The 21,877-nt window shown below is 44.0% G+C and overlaps 1 protein-coding gene across 34 annotated transcripts in view; it reads right to left on the reverse strand.

Moving 5' to 3' along the window:
* Positions 1–21,877, reverse strand: part of DLG1 (discs large MAGUK scaffold protein 1) — a 428,647-nt gene that overhangs the window by 169,421 nt on the left and 237,349 nt on the right. For 17 of the 34 annotated variants that reach the window (XM_043523144.1, XM_037909596.2, XM_037909589.2 and 14 more), the window contains 3 exons: positions 16,223–16,392; positions 15,307–15,446; positions 9,838–9,982 (listed from right to left, as the gene is read on the reverse strand). In XM_043523144.1, the coding sequence (XP_043379079.1) occupies positions 9,838–9,982; positions 15,307–15,446; positions 16,223–16,392 (455 nt within the window). The remainder of the gene's footprint in view (positions 1–9,837; positions 9,983–15,306; positions 15,447–16,222; positions 16,393–21,877) is intronic. The other 17 variants (XM_043523141.1, XM_043523142.1, XM_037909594.2 and 14 more) reach the window with 1 other exon arrangement.

Here is a 21,877-nt window from a genome sequence, read left to right on the forward strand (position 1 = left end):
CTTCATTATTTACCACTCCGCCAATTTTGGTGTCATCCACAAACTTTATCCGTGATTATTTTGTTTTCTTCCAAGTCATTGATAAAGATGCTAAATAGTTTCTGGCTAAGAACCAATCCCAGCAGGAACCCACGGGAAACAGATCCATTCAATGATGATTCCCTGTTTAAAATTACATTTTGAGACCTATCAGCTAGCCAGTTCTGGATGAGGAGAGACATGAGGAGATCCCTTCTTCACCACAAACTTTGCCATAGACCTCACTGCAGTACCTACTGCATCCAGGATGGCCTGGAGGATGGATCTGGCTACCAGTTCACTTTGTTGATCCGGGCCTGAAATTACTTTCTACTGAGACACCTTCTCAAACACAGTGAGACCGCTGTAAATTATGAAATTGTACTTGGCCATTAGTGACTGGCAGTTTGAAATCCAGAACTGGATGGTGGCCAATCAGTAGTGCTTCCTCCCAAAGAGGTCCACTCTCTCAGCCTCTTTTCATGGGCATAAATCTTGCCTGGTGCTGCCTGCTACCGTTACGACCAGCAAATTGGGAGATGGGTGTGAGAAAAGCACTCTTCACAGGGACCAAATATCTCTCTTCTGACCACCTGGATGTCAGGCCTATAGTAGCTGGTGTCTGCCAGATCATCCTGGCCAGCTTGAGGATGGCCTTGTTAATTGGCAATGTGACGTTGCTCAGGATCCAATTGTGCAGGATTTCCAGCATTATATGCAGAGCCTCTTGGACCTCTTTCAGGGGAATATGGAGACACTCTGCCACCCTACTCAACAAGTCCTGAAAGGCCCTCTGGTCATCAGGCTAAGATGGGGGGCCAGGATCATTGTATCATCTGGGGAAGATGAGGTCATGGTCACGAGAGCCAGGCTATCCTCTACTTCTGGCTGGTCCTCCCTTTAAAAGGGTTGCCACTGGTCCAGGAAGGCTGAGGGAATTCCTCCTTTCCCCAGAGAGCCTTTTGCTTCCAGGGCTCCGAATCCACTCACTGTGGCTGTGTGGCGATGCAGGTCCCCAAGGCCCCAGTACTGCCATATTGGAGACTCAGACCCCAAGTGGGAAGGGCTCCAGTACATATAGAGTGGGTACTCCCTGGGCTGAATACTTTGATATCCTAGAGACCTGAGATGTCTGGGCTAAACTCATGTGAAGGCCCTCTTGGAAAATAGTCTGTGGACAGACCTGCCTGCCCCCAGTAGTCCTCAACAGATTTGGAAGAGTGAGTCCAAAGGGGGAGCCCTTGGACTGGAGGAAGCAATGACCTGCCTCTACTTGTGGATAGTACCAATGGAGACCTCGCTTTGTTCTGGCTGGAAGAGGGAAAAGGGAGCTAGGTATCACACAGGGATGATACCGAGCGCAATCTCCACACAGCAATAGTGTCTCCAGTTCCAGAAAGATTAGCAGGTCGTCCAGTGGGGGAAGGGTGGCAGCTGGTCCTTTCCCTACAGCCAAGCTGCCTGATACTGCAAATACAGGTGATGACGCTGCCAAGCTCGACAAGGCTGCAGGAGGTGCTCTAGTGCTGTTTTTGGTACCGGCTGGCATTGAACTCTTGCCCTTGGTCAATGTCCCAGCACCTTGATCTTCAGCAGAATCAGATGGTACCAAGCTGGAATACAGGGTTCTCACTCAACCTAGAGTGAGACAGGGACCTCTGCCTTTTTTTGAGGACTTGGGAGTGTCTGTGTTCCCGTCTTCTCCGAGCCCGTGGGAGGTCAGGGGCCCTGCATCTGGTTGAAGCCATGCTCAAAGGGGCCCTTCTTGCCATTCTCAGGCCAATATACAGTTGGGGGTCTATCCAGTCAGAGTTCAGGTCTTCCCTCAAAGGCATGTCCATAAGGAAGATCTTGAGGTGCATCTCCCACAATTTCTTCATCCTCTGCAGAAACAACCTACAAATATTGCACCTGGATGGAATATGGATTTCTTCCAGGCACTACAAACAGGAGTTGTAGTTGTCATTTACTGGGAAGGGGCACAGACAGATGACTCCGTTCTTGAAGCTGGTGGGAGGGGTGTCTTTACTATACTCTCCACACTGGAAAAAGTGGGTGGGAAAGAGGGGAACAACACCCCCAGAGAAAAGAGGATCCTACGGGCACCCCTACAAAAATAACTTTAACTATTAACTAACTGAAAACTATTTCTAACTATCAACAGATAAGAGCCAGAAGAGTATGAGGAGAGCAGGGGTGCTTGCACAGACCAAGCAGACACTGCTAGGAAGAATTCTCTGCTCTCATGGGCATGCATAACCTGAAGTGCAGGACCCATAGAGACAAGAACTCAAAGAAGAATTACAGTTAGTCATGACAGCAGTACTTTGAACCCCTACCAACTTGGTAAAGGTGTGGTGCCCTGTGAGTAACACAGTACTTGCCACACCTGATCCTTCAGAGGAAAGTGCAAGACACCTTGAAGCAGACAGTTGCAGAATAATGCACCCAAAAGGGGAGTTTCTTCTTAGCCCCCCAAAATTTAAAGGGGGTGTTATGGCCTGAAGTATGAAGGTTTAGATGCTGTCAGAAAAACCTCTTTTATTACTGTTGTGGCTTATTTTAATTAGTATTAATCCTTACTATTAAAACAAAATAACCCAAAACGCCACAATCACAAAACGTTAGTTAAAATCACCCTGGATAAGATGGGAAGTGAAAAATGCAATAAAACAAATAAAAAATAACAAATGGAAATGGCAATAATTACAAATATGGAATTATAAAATTAAGACAACTGATAAAGTCAAATGTATCAAGGAAAAATCCATGGCCAGCAGGGCTGAGGACAATAAGAAAGAATTTTTAAAATATATCAAGAGCAATAAATAAATAAATGGTTTCAGAGCAACAGCCATGTTAGTCTGTATTCGCAAAAAGAAAAGGAGGACTTGTGGCACCTTAGAGACTAACCAATTTATTTGAGCATAAGCTTTCTTGAGCTACAGCTCACTTCATCGGATGTATACCAGTGCCTAGAGGTTCACTCCAGCAGCAGCCAGTAGCACCAGACAAAACACCTGCTACTGCCTCCTTCTTCAGTGCTGCTTCCCTGCATAGTTGGTCTGCAGAAGCCTAACTGAATGCCATGACTTATCGGGTGGGGGGGTCCGAGTTCTGAGGTGGGTGTGTGTGTGTGTGTGGGGGGGGGGGGGCTGTTATTTTAAATAACCGAGGCTGCGACTCCCGCAGAAAATTCCCTGGCCAGCTCCCCTGCTGTGGCCCGGCGGGCCCCGCGCTCGGCTGCCGCTGCTTCTGCTTCTTCTACGCCCCGCTGGCCTCTCTCCCCATTAGGAGTGGGCTGGGCCGAGTGGACGCGTCAGGAGCCGCTCCCCGGAGCTGCCGGTGGCCATTTTAATCCACCTCCGCTTCCCGAGTGCCCGGCTCCCAGCGCTGCCTCCTCCTGCCGCTCCGCCTCCCGCCTGGATCCCTCCCTCTGCCTCTCTCCTCCCCCCACCGGAGTGGGAGTGGGAGCGGGAAGGAGAGAGAAGTGAGGCGGGGGCAGGTGGCCCGCTCCCAGACAGCGCTGGGAGAGCCCAGGCGCTGCGAGACTGGAGCGGGGTCAGGGAGGACTCTGGCGGGGGGAGGAGAGAGGCAAAGGGAGGGATCCAGGCGGGAGGCGGAGCGGCGGGAGGAGGCAGCGCTGGGAGCCGGGCACTCGGGAAGCGGAGGCGGATTAAAATGGCCACCGGCAGCTCCGGGGAGTGGCCCCGGCGGCTCCTGACGCGTCCACTCGGCCCAGCCCGCTCCTGATGGGGGAGAGAGGCCAGCGGGGCGTAGAAGAAGCAGAAGCAGCGGCAGCCGAGCGCGGGGCCCGCCGGGCCGCAGTGGGGGAGCCGGCCAGGGAATTTTCTGTGGGAGCCGCAGCTTCGGTTATTTAAAATAATAACAGCCCCCCTCCACCCCCCTCGGAACTCGGACCCCCCACCCGATAAATCATGGCATTCAGTTAGGCTTCTGCAGACCAACTATGCAGGGAAGCAGCACTGAAGGAGGAGGCAGTAGCAGGTGTTTTGTCTGGTGCTACTGGCTGCTGCTGGAGTGAACCTCCAGGCACTGGTATGCATCCGATGAAGTGAGCTGTAGCTTATGCTCAAATAAATTGGTTAGTCTCTAAGGTGCCACAAGTACTCTTTTCTTTTTGCAAATAAATAAATAAATCCTAGCAATGATACAGGCTACATGGTAGATAGAGATGGTAAAATTGCCAGTCATGGTACAGAAAAGGCAGAAATTTTCAGTAAATATTGCTGTTCTGTATTTAGAAAGGAGGTGGATGATGTATTCATATCTAACTGTGATAATGAAATACCTTCTATGCCAACAATGACTAGGCAGCAGATTACACAGCATATACTCATATTAAACATTTTTAAGTTTGCAGAACTGGATAACTTGAATCCAAGAGTTTTAAAAGAATTATCCAAAGAGCTTTCTAAACCACAGGTGTTAATTTCTGAAGTCTCTGAATACTGGGGAAGTTCCAGCTGACTGGGAAAAAAATTAATGTTGTGCTAATATTTTAAAAGGATATATGGGATGATTTAGCTAAATATAGACTAGTTAGTCTGACTGTGATCCCAGGAAAATAACAGAACAGCTGATTCGGAACTCTGTGAAGAATTAAAGAATGCCAATTAATGCCAATCTACATTGTTTTATACAAAATAGATCTTGCCAAAGTACCTTGATTTCTTTTTTGATAAGATTACAAGTTTAGCGGGAAAAAGTAACTACACTGACCTAATATTCTTGGACTTCTAAAAAACATTTGATGCAGTGCTGCACGACAATCTGATTAAAAATCAGCACTATACAAAATCAATATAGCAAATGTTAAATGAATTATAAATGATTAATTGATAGATCTCAAAAAATAATTGTTAACGTGGAATCACTAGCAAATGGGGTATTTCTAGTGCAGTCCCACAGAAATCTAGTGTTGGCTCAATACTACTCAAGATCTTTATCGATGATCTGAAAGAAGATGGATCACTGGTGGAGTAGTAAATAATGATAACTGAAAAGACAAGTGAAACTGGGTATCAAGAAGTACAGATTTGTTAATGATTAGTGTAAACTTTTTAAAAGCTCCAAGTGTGCCTCTTGAAATCAGAAGATAAATATTGAGACACTAAAAATAAACAGACAAATATATTGCAAACATGTAATCTTGACATGGATACATTCTTCAAGCTACGAACATTTCTCTCGTGAATAAGATGATCTCTATCAACCCCCTTTTTCCCATTAATAACAGCTTTTCAGAGTAAAAAGGGGCTTTTTTATGTTTTATAACTGAAGTTTCTCTGATCTTTTATTTATATTTTTAGTCACACCATGCAGTAACGGTATGATTAAGGAATTTTAATATGTGGGCTGCCTGATTTGATGCCATTTATTTTTAAAGCTATATTAGGATTTCATTTTTCTCTCTTATGGTGTCACTATATTTTTCCTTTTAGAAAAGGAAACTACACAAAAATGAGGAGGTTAGTGAAACGGAAATTAAAGGGTACAGTGCCAAGAATGAAATCTCTGCAAGCTGCGTGGAAACTTTTTAAAGACACCATAAGAGAGGCTCAACTTAATACGCCAAATTAAAAAACACAGTAAGAGAACCAAAAAACAGCCACCGTGGCTAAACAACGAAGTAAAAGAAGCAGTGAGAGGCAAAAAGGCATCCTTTAAAAAGTGAAAGTTAAATCCTAGTGAGGAAAATACAAAGGAGCATAAACACTGGCAAATGAAATGTAAAAATACAATTAGGAAGGCCAAAAAAGAATTTGAGGAAGTTAGAAAAAGACTCAAAAAGTAATAGCAATTCTGATGTAATAGTACATCAGAAGCAGGAAGCCTGCTAAACAACCACTGGGGCCACTGGAAAATCGAGGTACTAAAGGAACACTCAAGGCTATTGTGGAGAAACTAAATGAATTCTTTGCATCGGTATTCATGGCTGAGGATGTGAGGGATATTCCCAAACCTGAGCCATTCTTTTTAGGTGACAGATCTGAGGAAAGGAGGAGTTGTGGCACCTTAGAGACTAACAAATTTATTTGAGCAGAATCTGAGGAACTGTCCCAGACTGAGGTATCATTAGAGGAGGTTTTGGAACAAACTGATAAACTAAACAGTAATAAAGTCACCAGGACCAGATGGTATTCACCCCAGAGTTCTGAAGGAACTCAAATGTGAAATTGCAGAGCTACTAACTGTAGTCTGTAAAGTCTGTAGTCAATCAGCTTTTGTACCAGATGACTGGAGGATAGCTAATGTGACATTAATTTTTAAAAAAGGCTCCAGAGGTGATCCCAGCAATTACAGACCTGTAAAACTGACTTCAGTACCAGACAAACTGGTTGAAACTATAATAAAGAATAATATTGTCATACACATAGGTGAACATAATTTGTTGGTTTCAGAGTAGCAGACGTGTTAGTCTGTATCCCTAAAAAGAAAAGGAGTACTTGTGGCACCTTAGAGACTAACAAATTTATTTGAGCATAAGCTTTCGTGAGCTACAGCTCACTTCATCGGATGCCCACAGTGGAAAATATAGTGGGGAGATTTTATATACACAGAGAACATGAAACAATGGGTGTTACCATACAGACTGTAACAAGACTGATCAGGAAAGGTGAGCTATTACCAGCAGAAGAGCGGGGGGGGGGGGGGGGCGGGGGGGGGGGAATGGCCCACTTTGATTATCACTTTTGTAGTGATAATCAAGGTGGGCCATTTCCAGCACTTTACAAGAACAGTAGGAGGGGAAATAAACAAGGGGAAATAGTTTTACTTTGTGTAATGACCCATCCACTCCCAGTCTTTATTCAAGCCTAAATTAATTGTATCCAGTTTGCAAATTAATTCCAATTCAGCAGTCTCTCGTTGAAGTCCGTTTTTGAAGTTTTTTTGTTGTAGTATTGCGACTTTTAGGTCCGTAATCGAGTGACCAGGGAGATTGAAGTGTTCTCCAACTGGTTTTTGAATGGTATAATTCTTGATGTCTGATTTGTGTCCATTTATTCTTTTACGTAGAGACTGTCCAGTCTGGCCAATGTACATGGCAGAGGGGCATTGCTGGCACATGATGGCATACATCCCATTGGTAGATGCGCAGGTGAACGAGCCTCTGGTAGTGTGGCTGATGTGATTAGGCCCTATGATGGTGTCCCCTGAATAGATATGTGGACACAGTTGGCAACGGGCTTTGTTGCAAGGATAGGTTCCTGGGTTAGTGTTTTTGTTGTGTGGTGTGTGGTTGCTGGTGAGTATTTGCTTCAGGTTGGGGGGCTGTCTGTAAGCAAGGACTGGCCTGTCTCCCAAGATCTGTGAGAGTGAGGGGTCATCCTTCAGGATAGGTTGTAGATCCTTGATGATGCGTTGGAGAGGTTTTAGTAAAGGGAAATCATGCCTCACCAATCTACTAGAATACTTTGAGGGGGTCAACAAGCATGTGGACCAAGGGGATCCAGTGGCTATAACGTACTTAGATTTTCAGAAAGCCTTTGACAAGATCCCTCACCTAAGGTTCTTACACAACGTAAGCTGCTATGGGATAAGAAGGAAGGTGCTCTCATGGATTGGTAACTGGTTAAAAGACAGGAAACAAAGAGTAGGTATAAATGGTCAGTTTTCAGAATGGAGAGAGGTAAATAGTGGTGTCCCCCAGGGATCTGTTCTGGGACAAGTCTTATTCAACATATTCATAAATGATCTGGAAAAGGGGTAAACAGTGAGGTGGCAAAATTTCAGATGATATAAAGATAGTTAAGACCCAGGCAGACTGCGAAGAACTACAAAAGGATCTTTCAAAACTGGGTGACTGGGCAACAGAATGGCAGATGAAATTTAATGTTGATAAATGCAAAGTAATGCACATTGGAAAGCATAATCCCAACTATACATATAAAATGATGGGGTCTAAATTAGCTGCTACCATTCAAGAAAGAGATCTTGGAGTCATTGTGAATAGTACTCTGAAAACATCCACTCAATGTGCAGCAGCAGTCAAAAAAGCGAACAGAATGTTGGGAATCATTAAGAAAGGGATAGATAATAGGACAGAAAATATCATGTTGCCTCTGTATAAATCCATGGTATTCCCACATCTTGAATACTGTGTGCAGATATTGTCGCCCCATTTCAAAAAAGATATACTGGAATTGGAAAAGGTTCAGAAAAGGGCAACAAAAATAATTAGGGGTATGGAACGGCTTCTGTATGAGGAGAGATTAATAAGACTGGAACTTTTCAGCTTGGAAAAGAGACGCTAAGGGGAGATATGACTGAGGTCTTTAAAATCCTGATTGGTGTAGAGAAAGTAGATAAGAAGTGTTGCTTACTACTTCTCATAACACAAGAACTAGGGGTCACCAAATGAAATTAATAGGCAGCAGGTTTAAAACAAATAAAAGGAAGTATTTCTTCACTCAACGCACAGTCAACCTGTGGAAGTCTTTGCCAGAGGATATTGTGAAGGTCAAGACCGTAACAGGGTCCAAAAAAGAACTAGATAAATTCATGGAGGATAGGTCCATCAATGGCTATTAACCAGGATGGGCAGGAATGCTGTCCCTAGCCTCTGTTTGCCAGAAGCTGGGAATGAGCGACAGGGGATGGATCACTTGATGATTACCTGTTCTGTTCATTCCCTTTGGGGCACCTGGCACTGGCCACTGTCGGAAGACAGGATACTGGGCTAGATGGACCTTTGGTCTGACTCAGTCGGGCCATTCTTATGTTCCTATAGTGTCACAAGAACCTTAAGTGTACATTTCCATACTTCTACTCTGCATAGATTCATATACCACCCTCAACACTGTAAATTTTGAGAACTTTCCAGTGGAGCATTAAGCGATATGACCAGGCATCTGTCACATAAGGTTTATTCTCTACCTAATGCTCTTCCCAAAACATAATTGTGTCTGCAGTGATGTTGTGTCCCCACTGGGGAAAAGCAGAGAGAATGCTCACATGTTCAGAGTTAAGATAAACTGAAAAGAAAAATCTAGTTTCTGGATTTGGAATCTTTTTTTGTGTGATAGTCAAAACAAATCTGTAAGATGTTTTACTCTTCAGTTACTGAGACGTTTCCCCTCTACCTTAACTCCAGCTTAATGTGTTTTGCTTCGTTTTTTGTCTGGGATTTATAATAATCATGTTAGAACTGAGACGAACTTCTGAAAAAATTGGAGACTTTCAATTTCAGATATTTATTAATGAATTTGAAAAAAAAAACCCACGTTGCTTATTTACATCTTTGTATATTAGTTTGCCCATTAAAGAGAGACAGAGGAAATATATGCAAAGTTCAGACCTCTGTGAAATCTGAGGTGAAATTTGGATGCAAGAAAAACAAGCAAAATGAAAAGTTAAAATGTCACTAAATTCTACCCAAAACAATATTCTATCCCTTTACTCATTTCAAACACCACACCACGCACACACTGCTTTATGAACATCAAATAACCCTCACAATATCCATCAGAGGGAGGCAGTATTCCCATTATACAAATCTGATATTGAGGCAGAAATATTAAGTCACCTGCCCTAGGCACAACAAGCCAATGGCAGACCAAGAATTATTACTCAGAAGTTCCTGACTGTAGACTCATGCTCAACATGCTAGCCCATGATGCCTTTCTGCTTAATTGTTATAATTCTTCTGATAACATTTTCATACCAATCAATAAAATTCTTAATTTTAAAACTTGAAATAAATGTTTAAAATATGTTAAATATTTTGTGTTAACTAAAATTTTAAAGACAGATATGTCTATTAAGAGCTAAGTAGTAAAGACAAGCTAAACTTACAGTTTGTGATGTCTGGAGGGGCATAACTATCATTCATGAACATGCTGGTGGGTTTTGCAACTTTCAGATAAACAAAATCAGATGTGTTTTTTAAGGCAGTCACTGCTTCTTCATGTGTAACTTCTTCTAAGCAAACACTGTTCACCTAAAGATAAAGAATAAATGAACTCATCCTTAACATAAAACTGTAAGCTTTCATAAAGTTTCACAGAAAGTTTCTCTTAAACTTTTTGGAGCATTCCAGGATCAGTAATCCTTACTTTTGGTCCACAGATCTATTAGGTCTTACAGCACCATAGTTGATATATGATGCTTTGTTTACAAATAGAGATGGCAAGTTCCTGAACAAAGAGTAATATAATCTATGTTGGACATAGCATAGCAAAGGATGGCATACGTGGTTTTCAGATACTGGATGAATGAATGTTACTATGAAGAGCTTCCCATAAACATCCATGAATCTACTTAATTAGCCTCCTTCAAATCCCTCCTTAAAAACTCTCCTTTGCAGTGAAGCCTACAAAAAAACCTGACAAAGGTTAGGCCACTGTTGTGTTGATACCACTGCCTGTCATGCTGACCAATATTGTCTCACTGTTTCCTTGTATTCCCCCATCTGATTGTATCCATCTTGTCTTCTACTTAGATTGTAAGCTCTTTGGAACAGAGACTGTCTTTGTTGTGTATTTGCATACACCAAGCACAATGGGGTCCTGTTCTATGACAAGAAGTCTTATACGCTATGGGGATAATAATAATAGTAATAATATATCAGAATTTGCTTTTATTATGATGGTATCTAATTTATTCCTTATGAATACAGAAATTTTATGTATAGTAATTTTCCATTTTCCATGAGTTAATGTATTATAGTTATCTGAGTCACCAAATTCCTGAAGGAATTAAGGATTAAAGCGGCAGTCAGCACTGGAAGGTCAATTGAAGACAGAGTATTCATATCCAAAACTGGTTGTACTGCTGAAGAGCCTAAAACTAAAATCAAATAGCCAGCTGTTTCTAACCTCGTATACAAAGTATTCATTTATTCCTGTTTTTTGGCAATCAACACAGTAATCTGATTTCACTGTATTTTAAATAGAAAGAGTCCAATCTAGGCTCATGATTGTCCCCTCAGTTACCAGCACATAAAGTACTTGAAACGGAAATGCCTCTTTGTCTAAAGGTATGTTTTATGTCAATTAGTAAACTGTGAATTAGTACACAGCAAATAGTGAACTGCATCTGGCTTGAAAGCTTCTGCATGAACCAAAGCCAAAATATTTAAGTATATTTGGATGTATGTTTTAAGAACACCAGCAAAAGCGGAGGATCTTTAAAGCACAACTTCAATCTGAAAAGAGATTCTATAAAATGGTACCATGGAGATCTAGGTATTTCTTTCAGGGACTACCAGATCAAAAAGAAAAGGAGTACTTGTGGCACCTTAGTGACTAACCAATTTATTTGAGCATAAGCTTTCGTGAGCTACAGCTCACTTCATCGGATGCATTCAGTGGAAAATACAGTGAGGAGATTTATATACACACAGAACATGAAAAAATGGGTGTTTATCATGCACACTGTAAGGAGAGTGATCACTTAAGATGAGCTATTACCAGCAGGAGAGGGGGAGGGGGAGGAGAGAAAACCCTTTGTAGTGATAATCAAGGTGGGCCATCTCCAGCAGTTAACAAGAACATCTGAGGAACAGTGGGGGGTGTGGGGGGGGAATAAACAAGGGAAAGTGGGGGGGGGGCGGGAAATAAACAAGGGAAAATAGTTTTAGGGTATCCAATTTGCAAATTGGATACAATTAACTTAGGCCTGAATAGAGACTGGGAGTGGTTGAGTCATTACACAAAGTAAAACTATTTTCCCTTGTCTATTCCTCCCCCCCCCACCCCCCACTGTTCCTCAGACGTTCTTGTTAACTGCTGGAAATGGCCCACCTTGATTATCACTCTCCTTACCGTGTGCATGATAAAAACCCATTTTTTCATGTTCTGTCTGTATATAAATCTCCTCACTGTATTTTCCACTGAACGCATCTGATGAAGTGAGCTGTATCTCACGAAAGCTTATGCTCTAATAAATTGGTTAGTCTCTAAGGTGCCACAAGTACTCCTTTTCTTTTTGCGAATACAGACTAACACGGCTGCTACTCTGAAACCTACCAGATCATATTATCTCAATTCAAAATCAAAAGACTTTTTCTAAGTGCCACAATTTTGCACTCTGGCATCTGAAAATCATACGGAGTTCTTTCAGGTTCATGCATTATCACTAGAAAAAGCAGTTACCTACCTTTCATAACTGTTACTCTTTGAAAAATGTTTCTTGTGTCCATTCCATGCTAGGGTGCGACACGCCATGGGCACAGTTTCCAGAGATTTTTTTTCTCCTTAGTGGTATCCGTAGGGCCAGCCCTAGTGCCCCCTGGAGCCCTGCGCATATGCACTGCTACAAGGGGCACTGCTGGCCCCACACCCTCTCAGTTCCTTCTTGCTGGTACCTCTGATAGAGGAGTAGGAGGGTCTGTCATGGAATGGACATGAGAAACACATCTCGAAGAACAGTTACGAAAGGTAGGTAACCGTTTTTTCTTCTTCAAGTGCTTGCTCATGTCAATTCCATGCTAGGTGACTCCCAGGGGTTCAGGGGCCCCTGGGAGGAAGGGGGGGGCACGAACAGGTTTCAGGGGGGCTACCAAGTAGGGCCAGCTTAGACTTGCTGGGGCTCAGGATAGAAAGCCGAAGCTCCACCGCATGGGGCTGAAGCCCAGGGTCCTGAGACCTGCCACCTGGAGCTGAAACCTGAGCTTCACAGGGGCCCCTGTGGCATGGGACCCCAGGCAACTGCCCAGCTTGCTACCGCCTAACACCGAGCCTGGCTTTTATATACAGAAAACCAGTTATTGTGGCACAGGAGGCCCATGGAGTTTTTATAGCATATTGAGGGGACCTCAGAAACAAAAAGGTTGAGAACTCCTGGCATAGTGGGATGCGAAAGTACGAATGGATGACCATGTCACGGCCCTGCAGATATGAGTGGGTGGGTCGTGACACATGATATTAATTCTGACATCGTTCTAAACTGGGCTTCTGGCAAGTACGCTCTGGCCTGCATAGTCTAACACGGCTCCTATAAATTCTAGTCCCTGAACCAGTACTAGTGTTGATTTTTGCTCATTTATTAGCAGGCCCAGCTCTTGACAGGTGGCCTACACTAGGTCAATGCTGCTCTGAACCTGAGTCTGCGAGTGGCCTTTGATTAATCAATCCCGAGGTATGGGTAGATCTGGATACCTCAATGCCTCAGATAACCTGCAACCACTGCCATACACTTTGTGAAAACTTTTGGGGCTGCTGACAGTCTGAAGGGAAGAGAGGTGAACTGGTAAAGATGTTGGCCCATCATGAAACGGAGGAATCTCTTGTGTCCACAGAAGATGGAAATGTGGAAATATGTATCTTTTAAACTGAGGGCAGCATACCTTCTCCTGGATCCAGGGAGGGAATGATGGAGGCCAGGGAGACCACGTGGAACTTCAACTTCTTGAGGTATGTGTTGAGGTGAAACAGGTCTAGAATGGGCCTGAGGCCCTCTTTGGCCTTCAGGATTAGGAAATATCAGGAGTAAAACCCCTTCCCCGTCAAGTATTGAGGAACTTCCTCTACGGCTCCCACCCATAGGAGAACTCCCACCTCCTAGATGAGAAGTTGCTTGTGAGAAGGATCCCTGAAGAGGGATGGAGAGGGAGAGACAGAAACTGGAGGGTGGGACCAGCTGACACCATACTGAGCACCCAATGGTCTGAAGTTATGCAGGACCATGCAGTACGAAGGGAAACAAATGGCCCAAAACCAAAGGGGGGGGATGGATCCTGGGTCGAGTCTGTAACACCGTCCTCAGGTGTACCTTCAAAAGGCCTGCCTAGCTCCATTGGGGTATCTACCCGAGCCCGACTGTGAGGCTGAGGTGTACAGCTGGGGTTGTTGGCGTTTATAGCCATTGCCCTTCCTCCTATAAGGCTCATGTTTGGAAGGCCCTGAGAACCTGGGAGATGGTTGTGGGTGGAAATTCTTCCTGGAGGTTGGGTGTGTGTATAAGCCAAGGAAGCATAGTGAATCTCTCAGGCCGTGAATCTCTCATAGTGAATCTCTCAGGCCGTGCAGCTTGTCATCCATCTGTTCATAGAACAACGCATTGACCTCGAAAGGGAGGTCCTGGACCAACTGCTGCACCTTGTTGGAAAGGCTCATCGACTGCAGCCACGAACATTGCCTCATAATGACTGCCATCGCCATTGTTCTCACTGTCAAAGCAGCCACGCCTAGGGCGGTCTGGAGAGAGGTTCTGGCAACAGTCTTGCCATTCTCCAGGATGACAGTGAACTCCTGCTTAAACCCCTGTGGTAGGGAATTTAATTTTTTTAATCATGCCATTAGTCATGATTAAACTTTCTTAATCGGTTGACAACCCTAGCAATAATATAAAATGAGCATTGTACACTTTGTATTCTGTGTTGTAACTGAAATCAATATATTTGAAAATGTAGAAAAACCTTCAAAAATATTTATAATAAATTTAAATTGGTATTCTATTATTGTTTAACAGTGTGATTAAAACTGTAATTAATCACCATTAACTTTTTAAATTGAGTTTATTTTGTTTTGTGTTAATTGCTTCAGTTAACTGCAATTAGTTGACAGACCTACTTTATTCTATGAATAGCTTCTTTGCTTTTGCAGAGTAAGATGCTGTTCAGTGTGAATAGGTCTGGCCATGAGAGCTGGAATTAGAACCTGTCTCCTAGTCTCATGCTGAGATCACTAGTGCATGCTCTGAACACAGTAGGATTACTGGTGACATCTGGGGCAGTTGAAAATTATTTTTCTTTCTTACACACTGAAGTCAGCTTTGAAGTGTTTGCTTTGAGGGGAAAAAAAACAACAACACTAAATAAACCAGTGATGAATGACAGTGGATTTTGTAAACTAATATAAGAAGATGCATCTAATTCCAGGTCAGCCATCCCTAGTTACTGGTATGCAGAAAATAAGTAAGTGGGTTCCTTACCCTTCAGGGATTTTTAGTGCAGTAGATGGTAGTGTTACCAAAGGCTATTTTAAACGTTAGAAGTGCCCCGTGCCTCTGGAGACTTAATGGCAAACTCTGGAAATGAAGCATGTTGATTGCTATAGGACACAGTTCTGATTTTTAAATAGAACATTTAACCCAGTTTGAGATCTCAGAGATTTTCTGAGTTGAGAGGGACTGAAGATGGAGAATTTATTTTAATATTTACATTTCTTGGTAAGACTCAATTTGTACTAGAAACAGTATGTACGACGCATCTGTCTTGCCAGGCCTATGGACAGCTCCCTTAATACTTAGCTGAATTACGGCATCGTTTTGTATGTACCAATAAGTAGTATGTGCAGAAGGGAAAGTACAGCCTTTACTTACAGCTAGAAGTTTGTCTCCAATCTGAAGTTTGCCATCTTTATGTGCTGCACCTCCTTCAATAATTTTGGTTACATAGATACTGTTGTCACCAGGAATATGCTGATTTCCAACACCACCAGCTATGCTGAACCCGAGTCCTGCTTGAAAATAAAGTCATTTTTCCAGAGACCTTTTAAACTTTTAATATCAATTTGATGTCATTCACAATATAATTGTGCCCCATGCAACTATGGTGCTACAGAAATAATTATAATTTAATATGACACAGGTTATTGAGCAGGTATAGTACAGCTGTTAGAGCAGTAACTAATGTTTTTTAAACACAGTAAAATGATCAGAATTCCTCCCAAAAAAGAGATTTAATTTTTGATGGAGAAGCAACAAACATTTATAGAGAAAGGTAGGTGAATCACTCAATTGCAACCACACAGCTCAATTACAGTAATTGTAATGATTACCCAATTCTACCACTTCAAAGAATAGTTTGTATCATCTGTAAGCATGGAAAGAAGCAGAATGGTTTCTCCAAGTAGTTTTTTCCACCTTTGAAGAAATATCCAGAGATTTCATATGAAAAGTTTATTCCAGTGCTATGACCAATGTATTCCTCTTAAAAATGACTATATTATCAAGGAAGTGATTTAACTCTGCACAAATTCCTTGCTTTTAAAAGAAAAATATTCTGCACGCTATATGGATGAGGATAGGTCTTTGCCAGAACTATTGATAGCTTTACTACTGCATTTAAAATTTATCTGTCTTCATTTGCATTATTCTGATGCTGCCAATCCTCAAATGTTCCATTAGTAATGTGAACTAATAAAATTTTTGTGTACTCACCGAGGAATAATGACCTGCAACCTACTGGCAACTTTATCTTATTTTGTATAACAGAAGCTTTATACTTGCCACATACCTTTCGGCCCTTTCACAAGTTTTATCTCCATTATTTTTTCTGTGACTGGTTTTCTTCTTTTGACATACAACCGCACAATGGATCCTGCCTCCTTTAATGCTTCAACTGCTTTGCTGTGTGTCACATCACGAACATCCACTTCATTTACTCGTAATATGCAATCGTTAACCCTGAAGACACCAATGCTTTCATTTAGTTGAGGTATGATAGTTAAGGCTACATTAATATCACGGAGGTCATGGAAGTCACAGAATCCGTGACTTGCAGAGACCTCCGTGTCAGCAGCGAGAGGGAGCCCCCTGTAAGGTTACAGCGATGGGCAACAGCCGGGGGGGGGAAGCATGCCTTGGGCAAGCGGCTGGGGGTGTCCCGTTTTCTCCACAATGGTGGTGGGGGGAACCATGGAGCCGCAGCAGCAAAAGTCACAGACAGGTCACGGCTTCTGTGAATTTTTATTGCCCGTGACCTGCCCGTGACTTTTAATAAAAATAACCATGACAAAATCTTTGCCTTAATTATAGTGTACTGAATATATTAGGTGTCCAACAGCATTTTAACCAGCTGACACTGTCAATTAATACAATTCATTATACTATTTTTTGAAAATATATGGATTAAATGTTATTCTTTAAAATAAAAACATTACTGAAAATGCAACATAAATAAGTCCAATTAAGAAAGAAATAACAAATGGATTTTAAAAGACTATTTTGTTTACAACTAAAGATCAAAATGTTTTCTGATAAAGAGGAGGTTACTTACCTGTAACTGGAGGTTCTTCGAGATCACAGAATCATAGAATATCAGGGTTGGAAGGGACCCCAGAAGGTCATCTAGTCCAACCCCCTGCTCGAAGCAGGACCAATCCCCAACTAAATCATCCCAGCCAGGGCTTTGTTAAGCCGGACCTTAAAAACCTCTAAGGAAGGAGATTCCACCACCTCCCTAGGTAATCCATTCCAGTGCTTTACCACTCTCCTAGTGAAATTTTTTTTCCTAATATCCAACCTAAACCTCCCCCACTGCAACTTGAGACCATTACTCCTCGTTCTGTCATCTGCTACCACTGAGAACAGTCTAGATCCATCTTCTTTGGAACCCCCCTTCAGGTAGTTGAAAGCAGCTATCAAATCCCCCCTCATTCTTCTCTTCCGCAGACTAAACAATCCCAGTTCCCTCAGCCTCTCCTCCTAAGTCATGTGCTCCAGCCCCCTAATCATTTTTGTTGCCCTCCGCTGGACTCTTTCCAATTTTTCCACATCCTTCTTGTAGTGTGGGGCCCAAAACTGGACACAGTACTCCAGATGAGGCCGCACCAATGCCGAATAGAGGAAAATGACCACATCCCTCGATCTGCTGGCAATGATCCTTCTTATACAGCCCAAAATGCCTTCTTGGCAACAAGGGCACACTGTTGACTCATATCCAGCTTCGCATCCACTATAACCCCTAGGTCCTTTTCTGCAGAACTGCTGCCTAGCCGCTCGGTCCCTAGTCTGTAGCGGTGCATGGGATTCTTCCTTCCAAAGTGAAGGACTCTGTACTTGTCCTTGTTGAACCTCATCAGATTTCTTTTAGCCCAATCCTCTAATTTGTGTGGTCCCGATCTGTATTCCACACATGGGTATGCATGCATGCCATGCGCCTGAGTCTGGAAGTGTTTCTTACCAGTGTCCACTGACCCGCATCAGCATCCCCTTATGCTCCCAGCCAAAAGTATACTAGGTAGTGTGGGTCGACATCTCTCCAGTCTCCCTCTTGCTACCTTAGAGTGTAGTCCAAAGCAGAGGGGATGTAAGGCAGTTAGTGGAATATAGATAGGGATCACACATCACAAAGAATCTCCTGTTACAGGTAAGTAAGCTCTTCCTCTTCTTTGAGTGATTGTCCCTATGTGTATTCCACATGTGACTCACGAGCAGAGTTGGCTGCAAGGACGCTAATGGAAATGCGGTCATGAGTACAGTTTAGCCAACCGCTGTGTCTGTAGCTGCTGCTTACTTGTGTGATGGCATACTGGTTATGAAGGTGTGGACAGAGCATCAGGTGGCTACATGACAAATGTCTTGTTAACGGATGTACCCTGGCAAGGCTGATGTGGCAGCTTGTGCTCGTGTAGATTGAGCCATGATTCTATCAGGTGTGGGTACATCAAACAAGTTGTAGCATTCCAGGATGCACCCCGAGACCCATTTGGAGATTGGTTGAGAGGAGAGGGCTTGACATGTGGACCGTTTGGCGATGGCCACAAAGAGCTTTAGCGATGTTCAAAAGGGTCGAGTACTGTCAAGGTAGAAAGCCAGTGCATGACGGACCCTGTCAGTGGGGGAGATGTGCAGTTTGGGGCAGAAAACAGATAGGTGGATGCACTGGTTCAGGTGGAATTCCCAACTTGACCTTTGGGAGGAATTTAGGATAGAGCTGAAGGGACACCTTTCCCCTTGTGAAATATTGTGTAGGGGGAGGATCTGCCATCATGGCTGTCAACTCACTGACCCATCTGGCTGAAGTTATGGCTACCAGGAATGCCACTTTCATCAAGAGGTGGGAGAGGGAGCATGTTGCCAACAGTTCAAAGGGTGGTTTCATGAGGGCGGAGAGGAAGGGATTAAGGTCCCACGCAGGTGTGCGCTTTAGTACTGGTGGAAAGGTGTTGAGCAAACCCTTCACGAAGCAAGCAATTGTGAGATGCATAAACACGGAAGTGCCATCCACAGGAGGAAGAAAGGAGCCGACTGCTGCCAGCTGCACCCATATACAGGTGATGGCTGGACGTTTTGACGTCGAGAAGGTAGTCCAGAACAACTGGTATAGATACAGTATTCAATGAGTGACGGTGAGCCCATAGCATGAAGCATCTCCATCTTGCCTGATAGCATGTTCTGGTGGATTCTCTCCTGCTCTGAGTAAGGATTCACCGCACCAGGATAGAGCATGCATGGTCCACCGTCAACCACAGCCAAATACCAGGCTGTGAAGTGAAGTGGCTCGGACTGGGATGCAATAGTCTCCCCTGATCTTGTGTGAGTAGATCTGGGAGTGTATGAAGGCGGATTGGTATATGAGTAGAGAGTTGAAGAAGGTCCATGAACCAGAACTGACAGGACTAGAATGGGGCTATGAAGATCACGTGGCTCTGTCCAGGCGAACTTTGAGGATTACTTGCAGGAAGTGCAGAATGGGAGGGAAAGCGCAGTGGAGGTCTCCTGTCCAGGACAGGAGGAAGGCGTCACCCTGCATGTCCACACATACTGCGCCTCTGGAACAACAGAGGGGCAACTTCCTGTTCTCATGAGTGGCAAAGAGGTGCCGTAGTTCTCGAAAAGGCACTGTATCATGGCATTGTGTAACCCCCACTCGTGATCGATATAGTCGGCTGAGCACATTGACTAGGGAGTTCTCACTGCGTGGGAGGTACATGGCTTGAAGTGTTACATGGTTTTTGATGCACCAGTTCCAGGGGCAGATGAACTTGGAGCAGAGGGAGGGAGGCTTGGTGCCACGCTGCTTGTTGATGTACATGACTTCCGCGATGTTGTTGGAGAGGAGTTGAACATAGACAGATCAAATAAGTGGAAGAAAGGGCCAGCATGGTCAATGGATCACCCGGAGCTCTAGCATATTTATGTGCATCCTGGCCTCCCATGGCATCCACATGCTCTGGGCTGTGTGGTGGTCTACCTGGGCTCCCCAACCCGTGAGGGAGGTGTCAGTTGTTAGGGGTGACCTGGGATGTGGGTAGAGTGAAGGGGGTGCCAATTAAGACTTTGGAAGGATTGGTCCATCATGTGAGTGAGACTCTGGGTAATGAGGTCTCTGGTCTGCATATGGTCCGTGCTGGGTTTGTAGGTGAAAAAGAGCCACACTTGGAGGCAACGCATGTGGAGACGTGCATGTGGTATCACATATGGCTGAGGAGAGAGAGAGGCAGCAGTGGACCATGGTACCAGGCCTGCAAGGCAGGTCTGTAATGACAGACATCAGTGTTGCGAAGTGGTCTGGTGGGAGGAAAGCTCTTGGTGTGATGGAGTCAAGACATGCCCCAATAAATGGTATTGTCTGTGTAGGTGTAAACATCAACTTGTCCTCGTTGATACAGATACTGCAGATGCCAACAGTGTGCAATGGACGAGGACTGTGGAGGTTACTTCCTGGTGCGAAAACCCCATGAGGAGCCAGTCGTCAAGATAGGAGTATACAGCAAAGACCTTCGTGAACAATTGTGGAGCCACTGCTATACCAAACAGGAGGATCTAAACCTGGTAATGGTGGTGTCCCACTCAAAAATGGAGAAACTTGTGGTGGGCCGGGTGGTATCTACATGGAAGTAAGCATCCTTCATGTAGAGAGCTGAGAACCAGGCTCCCCGGAGGAGGGATGGGATAATCAATGCCGGTGTTACCACAAGGAATTTGGATTTCCTGATAAAGCTATTGTGCACCCAAAGGTCTAGAATATGACACTGCCATCTAAGATGCCCTTCTTCGGGATGAGGAAGTACAATGAGTAAAAACCCCGTCTGCTGTAGTGACGTGGGACAGGCCTGATGGCCCCCTGGAAAAGCAGACTGCCCACTTCTTGTTGGAGGATGCATTCATGGGAAGGGTCACCAGAGGAAGTCCGGGGTGGGGACAATGAGGTGGAAATGAGAGGAATTCTACTGAGTATCTTTGATGGATGATCTCCAGTACCAACTGCCATGTGGGAGTAAGAGGGAACTGGAGAGGCATTAACCCTCACTATGTATTATACTCTCAGCTGGGAACATGAGGGGATACACATGCACAAGGGGGGGGGGGGGAGGGTCAATGGACACTGCTAAGAAACACTTCCAGATTCAGATGCCTGGTGCACAAGCACATACATGTGTGGAATACCAATAGGGACCATCACCGGAAGAAGCAGCTTCAGTTTCAACGTATTTTAATCAGAATGTTGCACAAACTATTTTTTTACATGCAAAAAAAATGTGGTCAGCACTTAAAGGAAAGAGTAGCTAACTACTGTTCAGCAAACTAGGACGCACAGGAGAAAAAGAAGTAGAGTTTTAACCCGCACTTTAACAAAGAACTTCCTCTGTTCTGCTGTAAAACGTTTCCCTCCTGCTTTGGCAGGTTAATTATGTCACTGATGGCTTTGCAGTCCATTTAATGTGCTGCTGGTGCTGTAATGACATTCTACTAAAATAAACAATGTCTAGACATACCTGATATGCCTGGTCTGACTGCCAGCAAGTTCTGGCAGATGTCAGTTGTGCATCAGACAGCAGTCAACAGGCTAACATGGGGCCCTGAATGACATGTATTAAGATTCTAAAACAGCAACCTGCTGCTGTCCTGGAGTGCCCCCTGCCCAGATCCCTTTAGTGGCACAGACCCGCTGCATCTGCCTTGCCCCTCAGATACAGAAAGGCAATGCACTCCAACTACTTCAGGAGAGATTTCTGCAAGCCTACCTTCACAGCATTATTCAAACATGTTTCTGTATGCATGTATACGTACACCTACATGCCTGTGTCCAGATGCCACTCACCCATAGCTCTAACCACATCCCTCTTTCTGCATCACAGCATCCATCCTCTTCATCCTTCCTTCTCTCCATTGGCTCCATTTCCTCATCCTTACCCCTCTATAGTTTCCACCATACTTCTTCCCC

This window comes from Chelonia mydas, chromosome 9 (assembly GCF_015237465.2).
Source record: "Chelonia mydas isolate rCheMyd1 chromosome 9, rCheMyd1.pri.v2, whole genome shotgun sequence".
Lineage (NCBI taxonomy): Eukaryota > Metazoa > Chordata > Testudines > Cheloniidae > Chelonia > Chelonia mydas.